Source organism: Rhamphochromis longiceps, linkage group LG8, assembly GCF_057381845.1.
Source record: "Rhamphochromis longiceps isolate RC_006_pf linkage group LG8, R_longiceps_female_GT1.1, whole genome shotgun sequence".
Lineage (NCBI taxonomy): Eukaryota > Metazoa > Chordata > Actinopteri > Cichliformes > Cichlidae > Rhamphochromis > Rhamphochromis longiceps.
The window spans coordinates 26726277-26749877 of record NC_140564.1 but is presented as its reverse complement, the minus strand read 5'-3'; the positions used below and the strand labels follow the sequence as shown (position 1 = coordinate 26749877).

Below are 23601 nucleotides of genomic sequence, written 5' to 3'. Positions count from 1 at the left end.
AAGACTGTGGCACTGACCCAAAAAAAAAGATGAAGACAAGACGCCGAGCTGGCACTGACCATGATGGACAAGATTAGAAATTAGTATATCCGACAGACAGCTCGGATTGAGCAGTGTGAAGACAGGGAGACAAAGCTGGGCTGGAGGTCGATGCTAAAGATAGGGTGAGATGAAGGGAAATGATCCGCTGTGGCAACCCCTAAGGCCGAAAGACTATCATTATTACATCATAAGTTCAACTGCTATTTCCAAAATAAAAAAACAAATAAAACATAGCTGGTTTCTTATTCATTCCCATGGTGCACTGCGTGTCAGTTATGAAAACTTCCCCATATGGTTGCTGAGTCTCGTGAAGTTCATTACTGGATATTGATGCGCTAAATGTGACTCTAACTATGGTTATCATTTGCTGTAAACGTGTTATTTTCACTCGAAATAAGTCGGGGTTGGTGGCCAGACATGTTCACGTATAAAGGATTTTAAGACTTCGTGAAAACAGAGGGTCAAAATATTCGTGTCCGATGATGGGTGCATTAGCAAGAGCTACACTAGCAAGGCAAGCTAGAGGTGAGAAAGGCGCTAAGAGAAGTAACACTACAGCGGCAGAAAAAGCGCACTTTTGTCCTCGTGTGTCTTACCCTCCTCGCCGGTCCCGTGCACGGAACACCCGGTCAGATATCCGGGTAAAAACCCCAGCTATGGCCGGTGAGTACACGGAGTACACCAGCCTCCTCCAGGACATGGGAGCCGCCATTGCTGCAGCACTGCGAGTTTGAAAAAACTTTATAGACACCCCTCTCAGTTCACATACACAGACGCTTTCTACACTGTGCAGTACACAAGATTGTAGTGACAGCTCAAACCGTGCCAAGCAACTTCAATTCAGTTCAATTCAGTTGTATTTGTATTGCTTCAAAGCACAACAACATTTGCCTGAAGGCGCTTTAAACTGAAAGGTAAAGACCTTACAATAATAAGACCCTACTGTAATAGGTAAGGTGCTTTTCTTTTAATTAAATAAATTAAATATCGCTGGTTTGGGATCTGTTTTTCTGTGATTTTGGGGGTGATTTTAAGTGTCTTTTAATGACCTGCAAATTATTTATGCTCCATTTTTAAATTAACCACCAAGGCACTCTTTAAAAAAGACATATGTGACCACAGAAAAGCTTAAAGATATATTTTTGGTAACACATCTTCCTGTTCAGTTACCTGTTAAAGGTGTGCCTTGAAGATTTTCAGTCATGCAATGCATGACGTGCATTGTTTCAGCCGACTGATAAATGTGTGTGTATGTGTTTATATTTGGAAGGCTCATAGCACATGAGAATCTTCATTACTGCTGTCTTATAACAACAATACTCGCAGCAGTACGTTTCAGTAGAATGATATGGAGAACAATCAGGACTACTATCTAACTTTACTGCTTTATTGATTTCAAAACACTTTAAATATGAGTTGATATCTTTTATGGCCTTACAGCCTATGTTTGTTCTTGGATTGTTAATGAACATATTAGAAAGAAAGACCAGTAATCATAGCATTTGTAATTGATTCTCACTATTTTTCAGAGTAAATTTAAACCTTTTTCTCCTCTAAAGTTACAGATTTGGCTCTTAATTTAAAACGAGTCACTCTTTCAACCTTTCATTACATATAGGGCATTTGCATGCTCAAGCAACACTGTAGGCTGTTGCTCAAGAGCATTTGCAGTAAGTCAGATGTTTCCTGACACGGACACGACACAGCGGACTGAGGGACCCCTATCTTTAAACATAAGCCAGTTTGTTGTAGGTCAGATGCTATTTATCCTTCATGCTGTTAAGAAAGAGAAGGGAGAATGCAATGACAGCCCATGTTGATGCTGAATAGCTTGAAAATATCTGACCTTAAGGTAAGGCTTTGTTTATGGAAACTCAGCAGAGAGATTTGTAACAGCACAAGGAAATAGACATAAACCTTGAAAGTAGGTTACTTGATTATTTCAGTGAAACACCTAAAAAAAAATTCTACCTGTGCTTTTTTTCTTAATTTGTGCACATGTGCTTTTGTATTCTGTGTTTGTCCAAACAAACTACAGCAAATTTAATAAATAGTAGAGTAACATTCACTGCGGTACAGTTTTAAAATACTTGAGTCTTTACTCAACCTCAGCAGATTAAATATTGAATAGATACGAGTACTTTAATTCACAGCATTATGACAACTTTTCACCTAGATACAAATTTAGGGGTGCTTTTTTAAAAATAAAAAAATAATAATACTTCTCCTACCTATCTGGGATTACTGAGACCTGATATGTATTAAAACTAAGAATAATATTTGCATACATTAAGATCTTCTGCATCAGTAAAAGTAACCCTGCTAAAAACAAAAAAAAAGTAAATAAGATTTTTATTACAATCCTGCTGATTTTCCTTTAGGGAGAAAGAACAAAATGTCTTCTACGGGTGTGAATATGTTTATATAACCCATATTTTCGGGGGAAATGCTGATTTCTACATAGATATCAACACTTGGATGCATTATTTTATATGGAACTGAGGATTTTTAATGCTTTAACGGCAGATCTGAGTGTTAGATGAATGCAGAAAAAAAGAAGGGTCCTGCAGTGCATGTACAAGCATATTATGGTTAGTTATTATAGCGAGAATATGTGGAGTATGTCTCTAAAACATGAGCCATAGCTGCGGTTTTATATTGTGCCATATGTGGAGCTTTTAACTTTTTCACCTTGTCGAGAAGGGAATCCAGCAGCAGTACCAGGAAACAGCCCGGTAAAGGTCACGCTGATTATTTATTGGCGATCCGCCAAGAGCGGGCGCGAGCCCGCGCGTGTGTTCTTTTGCGTGCGTGAGCGTGCGTTCGTGTGTTTACTGGAAGAACCTCTGAACGGAGGGGGGCGGAGCTTTACGAACATCGGCTTTACTCACTGGAAACAACCTCCAGTAAACCTCCTCCCCTCCCCTCCTCCCCCAACACACACACACGGGGAGTTCTCCGGCAGATACCGCTGCCGACACATTCCTCTGCTCGGTAAGGAAACCCACACGCTCTTTTGGATACTTTTTTATGGATTTTAATGCCTGAGTTAATATTTTTTCAAGCACTACTTTCGGGTAGTTTGCGTATCTTTTCTTTTGGCGACGAGCGGCTGCGGCGCTGGGCTGAGTGTATCCACAAGGTAAGTTAAAACATTTAAAAGCGGTTCGCTGGTCATCGTCTTAAAGTAGGCAAAATGACAGAAAACTGGGGTATGGGGCACTTTAAAGCGCTGTGGTTTTATTTAGCAGCTCGGGATCTCGCTGAAGACGGTCCTAAAAGTGTTAATGCTCGGGGGGTTCGCAGTATCATCAGTAGTGGACCGAGTTTAACGCCAGTGGCTCCGTAGCAGTTCTGAGTCGCTATGGCGCCTGCACTGTCCGGTGAAGCCGACTTCCAATTCCCGTAGAGCCTGCAGGGTATCTTGGGAAACCAGAACCAGACGGGACACCTTTTCAGTCATCGTGAAACCGGAGAACGGGGCCTCCGAGCAGGAATACAGCTATTTAGCAAAGAGAAATGGAGGGGGTTAATAGAAGAAAAAAATTGCGCTGGCTGTACTCTTTCACAGTGACCCCGATTCAGAAATCCCTTGTTGCGGTGCGCCCGATCGAAGACAATTGAAAGCAATCAGGATCCAGTTGCTGTCTGGCTGCACGGTGCAGCAGCACGAGTAAGCAGTGCATTCATTTAAACTAAATATAACCTGCCTGCTCGCTGCCCGCTCATGCCATATGCATTTGTTACAGTCGCCATAACTGCATTTTTATGGGGGTAAACTGAGAGCTTCAGTGTGGCACAGTGGCCATTTATTTCTCACTGCCTATGCAGGAGTGAAATTCAAATGGGGCTCCATGGCTCTATATTTGCAAGCCAAGATGAGGTTATATATAGCTGGAAGTGCTTAATCTTTGCTCACTGTCTCCCTCCAGCTGTGTATAGGTGCTCTCTACCAGCCCCTCTCTGGATGCATCAGACTCCTCTTCCCCGGGGCCCTGGACCCGGTGTGTGACCCCGCCATCCTCACCCCGCTCCCCCCCTCGTCTCCCCTCTCGCTCTGCTGCCGACTCTCTTCCACCTGTCCAATCCCGCGCTCCTTTTCTGGGCCCCCTGCCTCTCGATCAGCAGGGAGAGGCAGGGGGCCATGGCATGGCCATGGTAACCTTTGCAGGACACAACCCCCTTGCCATGAGCAGCATCACCTCTCCAGAGGGCAGGGTTCAGGGGTCGAACTTTACCCCACATCATTTCAAGCCCTTCAGCTCGCATGAACACTACCAGCAGGTCAGTCACATCTGAGGAGTTAGCTAAACTATTACGTTTTGTGTGTGTGGTTTCTTTGGCATTCTTGGAAATTCAACATGGCTTTTTTTTTTTTTACCCGTTTCAGGTGATGCGTGCACTGCATAAGCTTCAGCAGAGTGGCTTTTACTGGGGAGCTGTCGGAGGCCGGGAAGCCAGCTCCCTGCTACGCTCTCAACCCCCTGGCACTTTCCTGGTCCGTGACTCCTCAGACCACCACCACTTCTTCACACTCTCTGTCCAGACAACTAAGGGAACCAAGAATCTGCGAATCCACAGTGAGGGAGGAGGCTTCTTCCTACAGCCAGACCCCCAAAATACCCAGGAGCTCCCGCAATTTGACTGTGTGCTGAAACTCGTTGCGCACTACATGGGGAAGGGGCAAGATACTGAAGGGACCAAGGAACGGGCGAGTGGGGACAATCCAGGAGAGACAAAAACAAAGGCACACAATGTTTATCTGATCCATACCGGTGGGGAGAAAATCCCACTGGAATTGCGTCGACCCCTCTCGACTTGTCTCTCCAGCCTGCAGCACATGTGCAGGAGGACGCTGAACAATCAGGGCTTGGGGGCGTCTGAGCGGACTGAGCAGCTCCCGGACACACTTAGAGACTACCTGGAGGAGTATGATGCTCCTATATGACTGACAGGAACTGCGACAGGTTCTACTGCATGGACCAAGTGCCAGGATTACAGCACGGACCAGCTCTCGGTGAATGCGAGATTGTCTGTGTGGACATAAACTGACCAGACTGAGCCTTAAGTGCTAACATGAGGTCAGTTTTCCAGAATCAGCTGATCACTGATCTACTCTGGGTCACCCGCTGACCTTCTGGGGATGAGGAGTGTGATTTGGGTAACCGACGATTACCTCGTCCGTCCTGCTTTGCAAAAACACACAAAAACAAAAACACTGACCACTCAAGTGAGTGGCAGATGAAGCCTGAGGTCAAAGGTCAACGTTTCCTATGACTGACTGAGACGCAGAGCAGTGCCTCGTAGAAGATTAACCTGACTGGTCAATATTAACGATGGCAGCGAAAGGCATGATCAATGCACCACCAGTGATATTTTGGTGGGTTTAATGTGCTTCAAAGCTGCTGCTGTCTGCGTGACATTTACAACTGGACAGACAAACGGCAGTGGGTAGAGAGAGTGGGGGGTGGGGGGTTTCAGAGAAAAGGCAAAGTCCAAACGAGGGGGGCCCTGTACAGAGAACGCACAGGATTTGTTTGTCTGAGCGTGAGTGTGTGTGTGAGTGTGTTTGTGTTGTGGTGGTGCACACATTTCCATTGCTGCTTCCCGCAAGTGTTGCCTCATAGAGGGGGAGTGGGATGGTCATGCACTCTAGCTCCACATATGCAAACACACACCCACACCCTCAAACACACGCACAGGTATAGACCACATGAAGGTTTTGTTAGCATGGGAGTTTTGGGGGGATGGGGGGAGGTTAAAAAAATAATTACTAAGCATTTTCTTCTCCTATGTGTTCCTTGTTCCTGATCCATAACCATTTGACTGCCCAGCCCCCCCTCCCCCTGCCTTTTTGTTTCAGAGATGCATGTATGCTTTGACAGTGACAGAAAACAGGCCGCTCTTGCCGAGACAAAAGCTTTTTTACCGGGACAAAAGCCCTGGCATGGGACCAAACAAAACAGCAGACCTTATTTTTATCCCGACTGGCTGGAAAAATGTCAGCGACACTGTAAAGCTCCTTGGGGGAATGATGATATTGGTGATGATCCCAAAGATGCGGAGAGGGCGAGGATTTTAAAGCAGAGGGAGGAGTGGGATTGGGAGAAGGAAACTGAAAAGGAGGGGTAGACTTGGGGGAGAAAGGTGGGAGGAGACATACTGGTATACAGCTAAACAAAAACTCCGATAAGAGGAAATGATAGAGCACAACAGGACGCCGCTCCTGTAAATATAACTGCCCTGTGTGAGGGGGGAAAAGATTTTAGCTGAGTCTTATTTCTGTCTTGGATTATCATCTCCGGCTCATTTCTATTTGTTAAAATGCCCCAGTGTGTTTGAATATCTGTCTGCCTTCTCCTGTAACTTCAGAAAGGATTTGTATTTTTTACTTTTTTGTCTACTTTTCCATCATAACCTCTGGAGGAGGAGAAGTGAACAGTTGGACTTGTCTGAATGTTAAGGATACACTACACTTTTCCCTCAAGTGATTCTTAAAAAAGAAAAGAAAACAGCCTTTTGTAAACCAGAATTCAAAACTTAGATTTGATCAAAAAAAGGAAGTGCTTTTGCTGTTTGACCCGTACCTGTGATCCATATTGGAGTGGCAGCCTTTTATGTTTTTGTCTGTTTGAGCTCACATGGCCACTCGAGGCGAGGGCGGCACACTTTTTTTTTTTTTTGGTCAAATCTGGGTCACATCAACACCAACTCTTTCTTCTTTTTTTTTTTTTTTTTAAAACATGTGTTGCACCGGTGGACCACGTGTATGTGAATCATATTGTCTTTTATAAAGACTCTCTCGCAACAGGCTGGCCACTAGTCTGGCAATACAAGCTGTAATACCTGAAATGACAAAGCATTACAGAAATAAATGAAAAGGAACGTTGCACATATTTATATTTCTAAAATATTTCAATAATTTATATTAAAAAGCACTATTTTTACAAAAGTCAATGCATTTGCCTTGTGTCTTAATTTACTGTTTTGTTTTGTTTTTCTTCTTTTGAACTTCCACCAATTCAATATTGACTGCACACACTTTTAATTTACTCTAATAAATTGTAAAATGGTTTTTATTCCAGCAATTCCTGGCCTCACAGCAAGACTATTTACTTACAATTGGGATTTCCTAGTTAAACAAAGCAGTGTTTATTCAGTCGGCACACTTTGAAAAAGAGTGAGCAGCAGCACACGAGGAGGACGCACATTCATCACCGGGTTAAAGTTGCTCCGATCCACGCTTCTCCGTTTCTTTGCCAGAGGATTGTGGATAAATTCCACAGGGATTGGAGAACGTATAGGGAAGGATGGAAGGAAAGGATGGAGGGAGGGCACAGCTGATGTGCACATGGCACAGTAACAAAGGGTTTCCCAGAAGGAGAGGGTTTAGGTCAACGTCATGCATGCACACTTTGACACAGCAGTCACTGTGTGGAGAGCTCACTTTGGGCTGGACCTAACTGGAAAGGAATGCAGTGGGGTTTTATACATCCTGCCTGAGGGGCTGAAAGAGGATGGTGTCCTCCAGGGAGTGTGTATGGATATGTGTGTGTGTTTGAGGTCAAATAGGTGAAAGGGTCCACGTGGAGGAGATTTATGATCGTCTGTGGTTTTAGTTTTTTTGTCTTTTAGTGCGCAGCCAAAGCAGAGTGTGTGTGTGCGTAAGTGGTTGGTCAAGCTAGATTGCGCCTGTTGGTAAAATTAAGCAGGAGGTGAGTTTCTTCATTTCTACACCCCCCCCCTCATTTCCCCGAACACACACACACAGATATGGTTCCCATTCCCTGCATACCTTGTGCTCTGTCTGAGGCTGGCTTCCAGGAAAGAGGCCCTTTAATTGAGTTGAGTTTTTACGGCTCTTGCCTGGTGTTAATGTGTGTTTCAGAAGGAGGGAGTGTGTGAGGTAGGGGAGTCCTGAAGAGGAAATAATTGCTTAAAACAAGAAATAAAAGATGCTGAGAGAATATTAAAATCAGATAAGGAGGACCTGGGAGATTTTCCTGATTTTTTTTTTTATGTCATAAATGTGCTGTAAAAATGGTGGATCCTCATTTTAATATGGCCAAAGTTTCTACATTTAAGCCTTGTGAGCTAAAATTGAAGGCTTCAGGCTCTTTTCTGCTCTCCTGTTCAAACCTTTTGTTTGAAAGGTGGCTTAAAGGAACTGCACCACAGCCCAGTGTAAGATAAACGAGGATTATTTTGAACTATGAGTTATGCAAAGCGACTCTGGTCAAGTCCAAAAGGTTAAAACCAACATTATTTTTTCTCTACTTATCTCCTCTCTCCTATGTTCAAGATGAGATTAAGCAGTTATATTTTGATCTCCCTCATATCCCTTAAAAAATAGAGGAGTAACCTCGTCTACCTCACTGGGCCAGCCGCCAGTGCTACACACATCTCTCTGGACTCGAGCCAACCTAAGACCTCTGTGGGAATCACAGGCTAATGTTTAATAACTGTTTTTACAGCTCACGTCAGTACAGGTAATTACAATGATTCAAAAACTCGGTTCCTCATTTTTTGCCTTGACACTTCCAGGAAAAAACGCATCCAGGGTTGCTGTTTGGACGCTGGTGTGCGTCTGTGCGCGAGTGCAGATGACACTATTTGTTTATGAGAGGAAAACTGAGTGGGCACTTGGAGAGAAGGATGACGTAGGTTAGGAGACAAACAGAAAATGAGTGAGCCTTCTTCCCAAAATCCAACCAGAACAATCCAGTTTTACACACAACACATTGTTCAAATAAGCCAGCTCAGCTCGCTGTGACTCATCTTATGTTCCCCATAGTTGCCTAGTGAGTGGCGCTGGAATATTTTGCCTGTGCGTCGTGAATCTCACACACTCACAGAAAGTCTTTCCACCGTGATTCATTTTTTTCGGGTTATGACTTGCTGTGTCCAGCTCAACAGTTGTCAACAGTGTCCCCGCCAAACACAACACCCGGGTCTCAAACAACTGAGCTCCATTTGGAGAACCCCCCCCAACCCAACAATCAAAACACTCGCACCAACGTTTTGGGCATTGCCTCTCAAATTCAAATTCAAATTTTATTTGTCACGTACACAGTCATACACAGTACGATATGTAGTGAAATGCTTGGACAACTGCTCGTGACCTAAAGAAAACAAAAAAGGAAAAGGCTATGAATAAGATAGGAAATAAATATGAAAAATTAAAAAGGGTAAATTTAACTAGGAAGGAATAAAATATAAATTAAGGTTAAAAATGAAATAACTGTACAACACAAATTAGAATGAAGGGTAAATTTAACTGGGAAGAATAAGATAAAATATATAAATTAAAGTTGAAAATAAAATAACTGTACAACAAAATACACAATACACAATATAGAACTATATAAGAATGTATGAAGAAATCTAAATATAAATAAATATATACACAATAACAGCAGCTGTACAAGTATTAACCGGAAATGAAGAATATAGTGACCAGTGTTGTGCAAAACCAAAGTCCAGAAAGTCCAGTGTGTGTGTAAGAACCATATGTGTGGGTCAGTACTGTGTGGTGGTGTGATTGAGAGACCGTATCGCCTGCGGGAAGAAGCTCCTCCTCAGTCTCTCTGTGTTGGTCTTCAGGGAGCGGAATCGCTTTCCTGACCTCAACAGAGAGAACAGTCTGTTGTTGGGATGGCTGAGGTCCTTCACGATCTTCCTGGCCTTGGTCCGGCACCGCCTGCTGTAGATTGAGTGCAGGTCAGGGAGCTCGGAGCGGATGGTGCGCTCAGCTGACCGCACAACCCTCTGTAGAGCTCGTCTGTCCTGCATGGTGCTGTTCCCGAACCAGGTTAAGATGTTTCCCGCCAGGATGCTCTCTATGGTGCACGAGTAAAAGTTCCTGAGCACCTTGGAGGGCAGTTGGAAGTCTCAAGCGTCTGAGGTGTTAGAGACGCTGTCGGGCCTTTTTCACCACGGTGTTGATGTGACAGGACCATGACAGGTCCTGCGTGATGTGAACTCCGAGGTATTTGAAGCTGTCCACTCTCATAACTTTAATGCTGTGTTTTAATGCAGCATAAGGAAGTGAGAAGCAAGTTGAGCAATAAGAGGAATACTTTTCAAAATGTAAGCCAGTTTTACTCCTGGAGCCTGATCAAAATTGAAGTGTGCTATCTGCAGCTTCTTTTGTGTTTTATGTCATTTTTGCGCTCTTGCCAAAGTCAGCCACAACACGCATAGAAGGAGGAAAGAATATTAAAAGGTTAGGACTGTACTCTACAACTAGCAAGTCACAACCATCTTCCAGGAAAGGCCCCTTGGACTGCTGATTATTTCTTCCAGTAAGGCTTTTTCTTGCCTGATCGGTGCTTATAGGAAAGGCGTTGGGGTTGGCCCATCAGTTCGAGTATTGTCACAGCCGCTTCTGATAAAGCCAGACCAGCTTCCAGGAAACCAGAGATTTACCCTCCAGCATTCCATCATTCCTTCACCATCAGTGCACACAGACAGAGACGGAGAGAAGCAGAGGGAGCAGAAGGGGTATAACAGCGATGGGGATCAATAAAAACCATATGGGAAAGAATACATGCAGTTAAATGCACAAGTGCATGTATGTGTTTTGTTTGTGTGTGCACAAAGCGCCTTCACTTGTACTCACTGACAGTGACGCATCACAAACACATCCAAACAAACACAATATTCCTCCAAGCCTACTACCAATCATCCGTGCTGTACAGTTACGCTCTCTGCAGCACTCAAAACCTCTAGTGATGATCTTTACTTTCGCATAAATCATCACTTATCACCCTGGAAATCCTGGGTGTGTCTCTGACTGACTGGAAATACTCATATGGCTAACTGAGATTACCCCAAAGTAACTAAACTGTTTGTAAAAGGCACGTTGTATTAGGCACATTGTTTAACTTGTACTTTCTCCCCCCTCTCTCTTCATTCACAGCTGCACAAGCGTACCGGCAGAGAAGCTCAGATGCCAAATGGCTTACTGTAACAGCGTGGACTCGGACCAAACCCTCTAACACTCTCAGGTGTCACCGTGTCCCTTCAGCCAGCAAACAGGACTGCACAGTATTTGAACTTCAGACTGTAGCAGACACGCACATGAGTTCAAACATTACCATATGCACATACATATGTGGTGAGTAAGGGGTTTTTTAGGCCACGAATGAATGGCAACGCCTGTAAACTACCTACAAACTCGCTGCAGTGCTGCAATAAAATAAAAGTCCAGCATTTGCAGTTTAACTGGAAGTAAAATGTTAAAGGGAAGAGCAGAATTCTTTTTTTGTGTGTGTCATTTAAAAGCCTCGTGTTTTCATTAAGATCTGCCGACACAAGAAAGCCAAAGACACAAACGTCAAAAGGAAATGCAAACAAAGAAAAGCAAGCATGCAAGAAGGAAGGAAGATTTTAAGAAATGATTAAGGAGAAGGAAGCATTCCTGACAAAAAAAGCTCCTATGAGGCTTTTCTAAACAATCTATCAAAGCCTTCTTCTGCAGTGGAACATGTGACAGACTTGTTAGCCAGCAGTTCCTTATTTACACATCGGTTATCGAGCAACATTATCTATAATTTGTTGTAGTTAAGGCCACTTTTAGCTTGTGTTTTTGGTCTTTACAAAATCCAGAAAGAAGTGATGCAGCTCTTTCTTTTTCCTCCTAACGATCATTTTTATTTAAAGAAATATTTAAAAAAAAACTTTAATTAAAAAGTCCAAGTTTAAGGACAATGATGCATTTGTTTTCCTATTAGTGTAGTAGAGCCTCTGTACATGGTCACAATGGATTTTAAATCAAATAGCTAAGGTGTAATTGAAGATTTTAGCTTTTTATAAATAGCCCCCCATTTTCAGAGGCTCAAAAGTAACTGAATATCTGCCTGACGACCAGTTTCATGGTCAGGTAAGTCCTGTTTGCTTTATTTCCATAAAATAAGTGTTGAACAACGTCTCTCAATATGACGTCCAAATACATGTCAAAAAAAGCTGAAAAAACTAAATGAACATATCAGAAAGGTATTAAAAAACGTTAGGAGTGGTTAAATCTGTAATTTAATCATTTACTTTCGTAGATCTTTAAAACGAGTGAATGCACTGACCAGCTCAGTGACATCAAAAGGCCTGAAAAGACCAAAGAAACTACAGTGGATGATCACAGAATTATTTCCATGGTTAACAAAAATACCTTCACAACACCGAGTCGAGAACACTCTGGAGGTTCTTGGTTCTTCTTGAGGAAGCAGGCGTTGAAGTCTACAATCAGAAGAAGCTTTCCTGAATGTAAACCCAGAGAGTTTACAACAAGGTGCAAACCACTGGGTACATTTAAAAACCAGAAGGTCAGATTAGACTTTTCCAGAAAACATCTAAAAGAGCCCGAACTGCTCTGAAAACAATTCTCTGAAAGCAAGATGAACTTGTTACATATTGATGGGAAGAGAAAATTATGAAAAGGAAACAGATTATGATCTGAAGCATACCACATCATCAGTCAAACATGGTGGAGGCAATGTTATAGTACAGGTCTGTACGGCTGGAATTAATGGAATCAGGAATCAAGTCATACAGAGAGTAAAGTTTCATCTATATGTTTATCTCCTGTCTTGGTTAGTTTTCCTTTCTTTGTGATTGTACACCTCCCCCTCACCCGTGTTGTTCCTTAAACTTGTTTACAATTACCCAATAACCTTCGCCTGTACCGATACGTCCTGCCATGCACTCCTCAGTTACCAGTTTGTTTTGTATTTCTTGCATTTCAAGCATTAAAGGTGAGCATTGCAGTTTGTGGGATTCCTCGTGTTCTCTCATGGTGTTATTATTGATCTCCTTGTATGTGTGACTTTTTTTGGGTTGTACTTGGATTTTTGCCTTACGCCTGCCCCTTACCGGATTTGTTTGCTCCACTTGACTGATCACTCTGTCAATGACCTTGTGTTGTTTTCTGATTAGATTTGGATTCACTTTGCCTCTCTGTGTCACGTTGTGAAATTCCCCCCCTCAAAAAATAAGTGACATTCATTAAAATTTCATTTTTTAAGCGTTTCCCTCTGGACGCAAACAAAAAATAAATGTCTTTGGCTCTATTTTGATCTCTTCCCAAACATTTCGTGCATTCATTACATCGATTTTAACGTGGCTAAAGTTTCACATGTTTGCACCAGCTGTCAGTCTGAGCCACGTGTTCACATACTGATTCTCAATCATCTGCCTAGAGTTAGATCTTCAAATCTTCTTCCTATGATTTTAGCTTATGGCACAAAAACCTTTTAATGAGCAGGACTGAACAGGTTTTACAAATTCTGTCATGTCCTTTGTCCTGGTTATTTCAAAAAGTGTCTATGGTGATGTGTTTTGATAAAACTTCTCTGCTGCAGACAAAATGTGATGCGGCTCTTGAGCAGCTAAATGCTTCACTTCCTTCGACTGACTCTCTTTTGTGTGGAACAGGATTTTTTTCCCACTGAAAACAGCCCACTGCTGTGGCCAACAACACCAATATAAGAGCAAACTAAAAGAGTACACTTGGTGGCTAAACAATGAGTTGTTTTCACATTCCCATTTAATTCACTGTTGCTGTAAAATATTGATTATAGTTGCTTTTATGGTGCTAAAGTAGAGATGCAGCTGAAGGCTGTAAAAAAAGCTAGCTGGGCTTGAGTTCGGGGTTTTTTGGGGGGGGGGGGGGGGTGGGGGGGTGGAAACAAATGACTCATATTTTCTTATGTTTATGTCAAGTTGAATATTTAATCTCAGTGTGTCTGCTAGTAACAGTCAGTTAAATAAGACTCTTTTGCTTATTGGATGCACCCTTTGGGTCCAATAACTCCTGAGACCTTTGCACCATTGCTTTCAATCTCAACTTCCTGTTGACAATGCTATTGTGCCTCTTAAAATGTCTAATGTTTAGTTTGTAAAGGTTGAGGCGTTCCCCACGCAGTGGCACAGTATTTATAATGCTGTATATTTGTATCTGTATTGTGTATAGAGGTCGTTCTTTGTCTAGGGCGTTTGGTCTATCTCCTTTATGAACTTCAGTCTTACCTAAGGCATACAAACCAATCTATTATACTCCCAGATGCTCTCCAAGAAGAGAGTTTTTGTTGTTAGTTCTGGCAAACATCCATCCATCCATTTTCTTCTGCTCATCTAACTTGGGGGGCCCAGGGGGCTGGAGCAGTTGTCATAGGGTGAGAGGCAGGGTACATCCTGGACAGGTCACCAGTCAGTCGCAGGATTATTACATAAAGACAGAACACCATTTACTCTCCCATTTACGCCTACAGGGAATTTAGGAAGCACACACCAAAAGATACATATAAAGGTAGGAAAAGCTGACAGGAATACTTGAGTATTTACCTGCGGCCTCTGCCTCCCAGAATACTTGTGACTACTAGTAATACTTTACCAGCCATTAACGGAGTGAGTGATAAAGACAACTGTAGGAAATGTTTAAGTAGGCACTGACACACATTCAAAATGCCAACAGTGAACAGCATGCATGACTGGCGGCTTTAGATGTGATAAAGAAACTATCAGCGGTATTTGAAGTAAAGCAGCAGCCATCATGAAATGCAGAAGGACTGACGCCTTGCAGTCATGGTAAAAAAAAAAAAAAAAAGAAGAAGAAGAAAAAACTACACCCTTTTTAAATTTTAAGGTTTTACATATCAAGACATGATAATTATAATCTGTAATTTTTACAAACAAGGTTTTATAAACAAGTAAAATCCGCCTCAGATGAACAGCAATGTTTGACACTGTGCCATCATTTATTTAACAAAAATAACCCAAAATGAAGGAATGTGTGGAGAAACTAAGTACACCCAGTCTTCCAGTCTTCCTAGAATCACCCTAAGATCACTGTAGTGCTCAAAGAACTGCAAAACAAACCCCAAGAGCTGCATCTCAGACTCTACAGGCCTCAGTTAAATATTAAAGTTCATGAAAATACAATTAGAAAATGACCGAACAGGTATGGCTTATTTAGAAGGGTTGCCAGATATGCAAAACACATCTGAACAAACCAGTATACTTCCAGAACAAAGTCTCTTAGATGGATGACACCAAAGTATAGATGTCTGGCCATCATACACAGACACAGTCACATTTGGTGAAAAGCAAGCAGAGCATATCAGCACAAACAGCTCAACCAGCTGTGAAGCACAATAATGGGGTGGGGATAATTTGGGTTTGTTTTGCAGCTGCAGGATCTGGGCACCCTGCAGTCACTGACACGAATTCTAGTGTCAGAGTGAGGCCATCTATCCAACAGCTAATGCTTGAGCTAAAATGGGTCATGCAACAGGAGAATGACCCCAGGAACACCAGAAATAATACAACAGCATGGCTGAAAAAAAGAAAAGAATAAAGGTGTTGCAACGTCCTGGTGGGACGTTGAGATAGCTGTGCATAAACAAATGCCTGCAAACCTCAATGAACTGAAGCAGCGCTGTAAAGAAGAGTGGGCCAACTTATCTCCACAATGATGTGAGAGACTGATAAAGCTGTAAAGAAAAACATTTCCAAGTTATTGCTGATAAAAACAGTTTTGCATGCTAATGAATCATGGGGTGAATCCTTTTTTTCCACACACTGCTTCTACATTGTGGCTTTGTTTTTGCTTAATACATAATGACATGGAGTAGTAATGCCATGCATCGTTGTGACTTGGTTAGGACTAGATCTTTTTTTTAATTTTTTTTTTTTATTGACATGTAAAACCTTAGAAGGGACAAAAACTGTATCAAAAGTCTCCGAGCAAACCTGTGCAACGGAACAGAAGGTGTTGCACTCATCTCGCTCCAAACTTGGGACCTTGTTGCTGTCGAGCAACACTGCTAACCACTGAGCCACATTCCTGCGTTGACATGCACAATGACTTTGTGAACCACAGATAAATATACATAGTGTCATGAATCGCTGTGCGGCAGGCAGGAGTTGGACCCAAAGTGCAGGACTCACAGACTCAGGGAGGTGAACTCAAAACTCAGCTTTATTTGCTGGCAGGGGAAAAAACATACAAACTAATCTAAACTGGGAACTTGGAAAACTCAGAGAGACACACAGGGAGATCCACACAGCAAGAGGGACGACGCGACACTGACTCAGAGAAACACAGGGTTTAAATACACTGGGAAGTAACGAGGGGAATGAGACACAGAAGGAGGGCACAGCTGGGAGAAATCAGGACTGACGAGACAAGCAAAGCAGGACGCATTCACATGAGACACGGACCATCAAAGTAAAACAGGAAGTATCACACAGAGATGCGAACTTGACACAGTGGAGACAGCAACTAAGAAATACAGAGACATAAACCATAAGGCAGAGGTCTAAGAACCAAAATACACAGGGAAATACTCAGCTGGGAACACAAGAGACTAGACTAGAGAGAGTAACAAAAAACCAACCATGAGAACATAATGCACAATGCAGAGTGACAGAAAACAAGAAACTCAAACATGCAAAGACACACAATTACACAGAACAGAGGGGACACAGAGAGACATGAAGGGCAAGGGATCAAAACTAGAAGCCATAGAATAAATCACACACAAGTACAATAATACAAAAATCACAAAGAACTAAAAACGCTGGGTCAGGAGACCCAGGACCGTGACACATAGATACTAGTTACTGCTGTTTGCACAGATATGCATCAGTGCAGTTGGTACGGGAAAACGATGGGTGTTGTGCAAATGGTTATTTACCTAGGTGGTGCGCTAGCGTGTGAATATTTGAATGATAATATGGCAAACAAATCATTACTATACCTGAAAATTTCATCCCTAGCCATTCTAGTGCTTCGTAGCCTCTGCAGTCTCTCAAACTTGGCATCACAATTTGCATATAGTGAATTATGCTTCTTTTTAGACATGACACATAACCAATATAAACAAGGCATGAAGAGATAGGTGTGGTTTCCCAGTTATGCATCGCTTTCTAGATTCGAATTTGCCAAAACCGGAGCACAAAGTTTTTGCAAGCAATTATCAGCTAACATTATTAAAATGCAACAGGAGCACAGTCAGTCATTCACTACAGCTGCTTGCGACAGGACACTTGTCGATCAAATTTTAAACTTCAGTAGTTTTCTTTATGGGGAGTCTGAAGGGATTCCTTTTGGGGTAGCCTCAAGTGGCCATACCAGGAACTGCAGTTTTTAAGTGGGCTTTGTTTTACAGACAACCTCATGGACTTGGCCTGTCCTCATCTTTCATGGAAGTGTGCTCTCTATATTAAATGGGGATAAAGTTAAAAACAAAAGAACAAACAAAAACAGACCACTTGTCCCTGGCGAAAAACTTGGGAGATTAAAAAGACCAAAATTAAGGTGGAACAAAGACGTAGTTCTGATATCTGTAGTCAAACAAAAATATTGAATTCTTTATGGGACTTTTCAAAGAAAATAATGAAAATGTAATGCACATTATGGTTTTCATTCTTCTGTCACTCAAAGCGGCAAGCAGTAGATGGAATATGGGAAAATAGCAAGGGACTTTTAAATGCAGCACCGGAGCCAAAAATGTGTCATTGCTAAAGCTCTCTCAGAAAAGCGGGATCACCAAAGTGATTAGGATCGATCCTCTAAGGCATATGAACATCTGTACAAAAATGCATGCCAACTCATTTTGTAAATGCAGATATTGCGCTTCACGGGATAAATGACTCATTCAGTGGTACAGAGGGAAAAGCAGGGGGATCACCACAGCAGTTGTTATTGATCCTCCAGTGATTGTGAATTTCTCGATGAAGATTTCAAAGGAATCCATCCAAAAGCTGTTGAGATTTAAGTCTGAACCAAAAGAAGTGGACCAACCAGCACTTACCTGCCAGCACACACACGCACTGCAGAGAATGAACTGACAGCTTAAGGAAATGTGTGCAAAAAGGTGTCAGCCTCTGGCTGTCAGTCAGTTACATAATAAGGCATTAAACCATCAACGACATTTCCTTTGTTTCTTTATCAGCTCTCTTTAGTGTTGTTTCAACACTGATTCAAATCATTAACCATTCATGTCACTTCCTGAAACTACACCAGCCGTGCCAGATGGAATATCAGAGCGGGATAAAAACCTGGGATCTTGAAAAGCCCAAAACAACTCTCTGTGGCTCGTTTCAAAGTATACATTAGATTTTACAGGCTCTCACTGCAAATTAAACTCGACAGGAGCCTTCAATCCAAACCGAGGAGTTTGAATATGAACAGTGGCACTTTTCTGCCAATAGCTGACAGGCTCTTCTGTTTTGTCTCAACAATGATCCAATTGGATTAAAAAAGCCCCAATGCCGAGCCCTCTGAATCGACTCCATTCAGCCACTGGCCTGCTGCAGCACGCACACCCCCAACATAAAACAAATGGCACTGCTCGGGCTTATGTGTGTGCATACTTAATTTCACCTTGTGAGAAGTTCCCACTCATTAAACACCAAAAATCAAAAGGGACCGTTGCACACACACAAACACAGATGCACGGCAGCACCCCCACTCCTTAATGTGAAGGATCACATTTGTTCCTGAAAGAGGTACACAGGGGGTCTGCAGTGTGTATGTGTGTGTGAACAGCGTGTGAATGCAAGAGCCAATCACAGAGCAGTATAGACACTGAGCCCCCCAAGTACTGCTGGTTTATAGGGCTCAGCTTCAGAGAAGTCACATGACTTCCCAGCGAGCGAGGTGGAGAGCGAGGAGTGGGCAATGTGGGAAAGGAGATTGAGGAGAAGGAGGAGTGAAAAGAGGGTCAGGAGGGTGACAGGATCGCTGCGAGGGGTGAGCTGAAGGTCTGGTAAATGAATAAAGCAGAAGGAAAAAAAGAGAGCGACGCGACGGTTCTCGGAAGCGAGACTGTGCAGGCTGGTCGGGGTCTGTAATTACAGCTGAATGAACAAAGTGAGAAATGACTGACTGAAACGAGAAGCCGGCGAGCAGCTGAATGAAGGATCAGATGAATGAGAACACACAGGCAATAGTGGTTGCAGCTGATTACTACAGTGGGTAATCTTGATGGTCTGGTTAACCCCGTCTCACACTGTCAAACTATCCTCACCACAATGCATGAAGTGACTATTCACCCATGACAAAACACAGAAAATCTAAGATATCTTCTTCTTTACATCATCATTTCTGGATAAGGTATGTCAATTTTAAGCTACGGTGGAAACAATCCAATCAATGGGCTTCACTTTTAAGGGTTTTCTTTGGTACTCATTGGGTCACGACAACATTCCCAATGAAAACTGTTCACAGCGAGTTCTCTGGAAATAAACTGTGATGCACTTTGAGTTTTTAAGATGTCATTTTTCAGCCGCAAACTAAATTCCATTTCTCTCAGTAGAACCAGGGTGGAGACAGGACATCTCAAAACTTTGCAAATACAACCAAAAGTAAACAGTATGGGACTAAAGCATGCAGACACCCCTGTACAGTGTTTGGGTTAGGCCCCTCAGGCCCAGTGACTTGCTCTTATTGCTTCAGACTGCCGTAATATTTTATGTTGTTCTCCCAGCTTTGTGGGAAGGTTTCAACACATCATTGCCCACATAGGATGCAGGCCCCCTAAAAGAAAGTGTTTTCCAAGTTTAGCGGAGCAGGCCTGCACAGAGAGCACTGACCTCAAGTCCATTTAACACCTACAAGTCGGACCTTACCACATAACAATCAGTGCCTGAACCCGCAAATCCAACCCTTCTAAGTAAACCAGATATAGGAGCAGATTAATGCCCACAGTTCAGGAATGAGATGTTCAGCTGTCGCATATGGCTGTAATATTCAGCTGTCTGTGTATTTTTGAGCACGGAGTGGAACTGTGTGGTGATAAATCACCAGGGAGAGGGGAGGTAGAAGAGAAGAAATGGGAGAAGCTACGCTTTAAGAAAAGAAACAAGAAAAGAGGACTCCCCAATGAAATGCTTAGAAAAAAAAAAACAAAAAGGAAAGAAAGAATTTACACCATCACGCTCCCCCTGCTTCCTAAGAGCAACATGTTCTTTTTTAAATTGCGTAGTGGGGACAAGAGGTTGTTTACACAGTCCCCCAGTGGGGACAGAAAGAAAGTCCCACGATGGAAAGCATTAGATTTAAGGGTTAAGCCTTGGTTAGTGTTTCGGTAATAAGGGTTAGGAAAGTGCTGGTTACGGTAAGTCTCCAGGAAATGAATGCAAGTCAATGTAATGTCCTCTAAAGTCAAGGAAACAGGAGTGTGTGTGTGTGTGTGTGTGTGTGTGTGTGTGTGTGTGTGTGTGTGTGTGTGTGTGTGTGTGTGTGAAGTAAAGCATGTCCACATGGCCCGTGACATATGAAGTGGGGGGGAGTAGTGTGAAATGTGAAACAGATGTTACTCTTGTTTCACAGGCACTGATGTCGACACCTTTACAGAAAGAGGTATGTGTTGAGTGAGAGTGTGTCTGTGTGTGTTTGAAAGACATCATTCAAGTGACGGCTTCCCATAAACACCTGTTTTGTTCCAGTTAATATCTCTCGTCATGGTGAATAAATGAAAGAGGAGAGATATAGATAGATAGTTAGAGAGGGAAGGAGGTTGTTGTGGTGGTGGTGGCGGTTGTTGTGGTGTCGGGGAGGGGGGTCACCTCCATTCCTCTGCCGTCCGTGAAAGAGAAGAGCTCATGTGGGATGAACACATTCGTTTATTCATTCGGCCCATCTATTTTCAGCCCAGTGGGTTTATGGTTATTGGAAAGGCGTTGCCGTCTCGCTCCTTCCCAGAAGGAGTCAATATTTCTCCCTCTCTTTCATTTCTCCCTCTCTGCCTCTTTTTCTCTAATTCAATATTTTATCCAAAACACCACTCTCTCCCCCTCATGCACAGGCAAGGAATGCTGGAAGGCACTCGCAGGGAAACAAAACACGAGAGAAAGGCACGCAGCTCTGCGCACACGCAGAGAAGAATGCGAGAGCGCGGTGCCAACAAGGATCCCGTAAAAACTCGGGACATTTCCCACTTCCTTTGTCTTATCACACTTATCCATCACTGCTTGCTTGTCTTGCTTACTGATGCATCTTTATCTCTCTCTCTTCATGGCTCTTGTGGGGCTCTCGAGACCGACTGCGGCCTTTTTACAAGGCTGATGTTTGCTAATGACTTTTAATGATGACTGGTTATGGCTCATAAAACCTGGCTGTGTTACTGGCATTATTAAGTTTGACTACAGCACAGTGCCGAGCTGATGGCACACACTGGGGTCCTTATCAGGTGATTAAAATCAGAAAAGACAGTAAGCCCATCCGTGTGAGTGGGAAATGTGCGTGAGGGTGGGGGTAGGGAGGGCGCTGGTGCCTGTAATGCAAATGTGGCCCTAACAATTGCAGCACACAGAGCAAAACTCAGTGTCACAGGGAGGAGAGAGGTGCTTTGCAATAGATGCGCCTCCCTCTCAGCCAGTTTTGATCAGCGGTGGAGAAATTCCCACAAACCTTCACCTCCAAATATTGACTTAGTCTCAGGGATGTGACGGAACTGGGGCTTTGTTACAGATAAAAAACAGGATGGTGCCAGTGTAGTTTGGGCCTGAGCCTCATCATAGCACCAGTGTGGAAATGTACCGGAGCTTCAACACTCAAGCCACGGAGTTAGTTTAGAAAGTGAAACGAAGACGGGATCGTTTTCAATACTTTTTTATCCAATAAGGAACATTTTTTAAAAGGTTATATGAGTAAAATTATATTTATTTAGCCAATCCTTGTATGTCGCTTCTTACAAACCTATTTTCGTTGTGTTAATTTTAAACTTCAGGCAGGTGTATTTAGAATATCTGCTGACTCTGTAACCACAGATTACGATGAAGTAATCCAAGAGTGCAAACCTCCACTCTGTGGGGAGTATTTACTTTAATAGGAATAGTATTTTATTTTGTAAACATTCATTTTGGGTTTTTTTTTTCTTTTTAAACCTACTTGTAGAAGTTTGTAGTGCAGTAAAAATCCATTAATGGTAGCATGACAGAGGTTTACTTTGATTACACAAACAGTATGTAGATAATGGATAATAGCTATTGATTTGTAAATAGGTGGTCATGAATAACTTGAGCTCATTATTTAATCTTATACTGCGGGCAGCTCATTCTCTTTCTTTTGATGATACTTTATTTTTAAAAATAAAACACATTTTGGGGTCAACTTGAAAGAAAAGCAGAAGTAAAATGTAAAAGTGAGGTCAGAGGTCACATGACATGATATTTCTCTTGTGGATGCAAGCCCAGTCTACACCCCCCCTTTAAAGTTTTGTCAGAATTAGCTCAAAACCTTTCGAGCTATCGCATTTACAGACAGAATGACACGCAAACGCCACCAATCTTACTTGTAAATGTGGGATATCTAAAATATTTTATTCAGAAACACTCCAAATCTTTTAGATTGCTGAAATATCTGAAAATATCACTCAAAATAAGATGCCCGATGGTGGAATAATTAGTAATAAATTACAAATTACTTGTAAATTAAAGCCTATAATATTAAAAACATACATTTCTTTCAGGGTCCTTACAATCCACCACACCACTGGACTGTAAATGTCACGCCAGTCAGACTCAGCCAGTCAGATTCAGCCTTTCAGCTCAGCGTGGGGATAAAGGTCAGGTCCAAAGTGGGTGTGTGACCCTTGAAGAATCTTGAGGTGTCATAGTTATTTCAGAGTATTCGTGGCTACAACACGACGTAAACAAATCGTGCAAAGTGGCACAGGAGCAGACAGATAAACGCGCACAGGTGCACGGACACATTTATGAAACACATGCCGGACAAACTGCGGTCCGTGCTGAGAGTTACAAGGCAAATGTGTTCAAATTCAACATGTGTGCTACACAGGACACGACTGATCTGTTTTTAGATTATTATTAGAAACTCACAGACCAGGTGAAATAACTTTAATTTTCACCCATTCATTTTAGATGTCTGTCACAGATAAAGCAGCATTATGTGTGTAGAGCTGTTAAAAAGTTCTTTCTGTGTAAATTATAGTAAATAGAAGATATAAACAAGCCTTAAAAGTTCTGAATAAGAAATCCCAGCAGTACCATTGCAGTGAGATTTGCATTAAACACAAAATATTCCATTTTGAGAACATAATTTTGCACTCAAATGCACATTCTTGGCTTTAAAGTCATTCGCTATGCCTCCAACTTTACTTAGAGACGATGACGACAGCTGAAAGGGGCCGACTGTTCCTAAAAGAAGCGTTGCCTTTGCACAATCCCCAAATCCAGAACGAGTTGAAAAGGTGTAGATTTTCATATCTTTCCATGTCATGCAAAATATAAACTGATGGGATAGGTTGCTTGTTAAATGAGGTGTGTTATAGATGAAAGAATTAACATCTGTGTGTGGGACTGTGTGTGCTACCTTCCAAGGAACTGCAGATTGAAATGATCTAGTAGCCAAATGTGGTTCAAAGACTTTTTTTTATCAAATCAGTGTTTTTGTGTGTGGAGCCTGAAAAATAAAGAACAAAACTAAACTACACATACAAGGGACAGACCTGTAATCTTGTAAAATAACCTCCCAATAAATGTCATTTTTTGAAGCCTGTAAAGCTCAGTTTATTGTGTAGTTTAGGACAATATATG

The 23601-nt window shown here is 42.4% G+C and overlaps 2 protein-coding genes across 3 annotated transcripts in view; one reads left to right on the top strand and one right to left on the bottom strand.

Moving 5' to 3' along the window:
* pgs1 (phosphatidylglycerophosphate synthase 1) overlaps positions 1-765 on the bottom strand; it is a 49602-nt gene extending 48837 nt beyond the window's left edge. The window contains exon 1 of the mRNA XM_085416805.1: positions 639-765. Within this exon, the coding sequence (XP_085272931.1) occupies positions 639-754 (116 nt within the window). The 5' untranslated portion in view covers positions 755-765. The remainder of the gene's footprint in view (positions 1-638) is intronic.
* Positions 766-2965: 2200 nt separating this feature from the next.
* Positions 2966-6885, top strand: socs3b (suppressor of cytokine signaling 3b). Of its 2 annotated transcripts, none has more exons than XM_085416802.1 (3): positions 2966-3184; positions 3975-4326; positions 4433-6885. In XM_085416802.1, the coding sequence occupies exons 2-3, from the start codon at positions 4192-4194 to the stop codon at positions 4988-4990; spliced, it is 693 nt and encodes a 230-aa protein (XP_085272928.1). In that variant the 5' UTR covers positions 2966-3184; positions 3975-4191; the 3' UTR covers positions 4991-6885. The 2 variants fall into 2 exon arrangements, with proteins under 2 accessions (XP_085272928.1, XP_085272929.1); XM_085416803.1 differs by having other exon boundaries at positions 2982-3036.
* The last annotated feature ends 16716 nt before the right edge of the window (positions 6886-23601 follow it).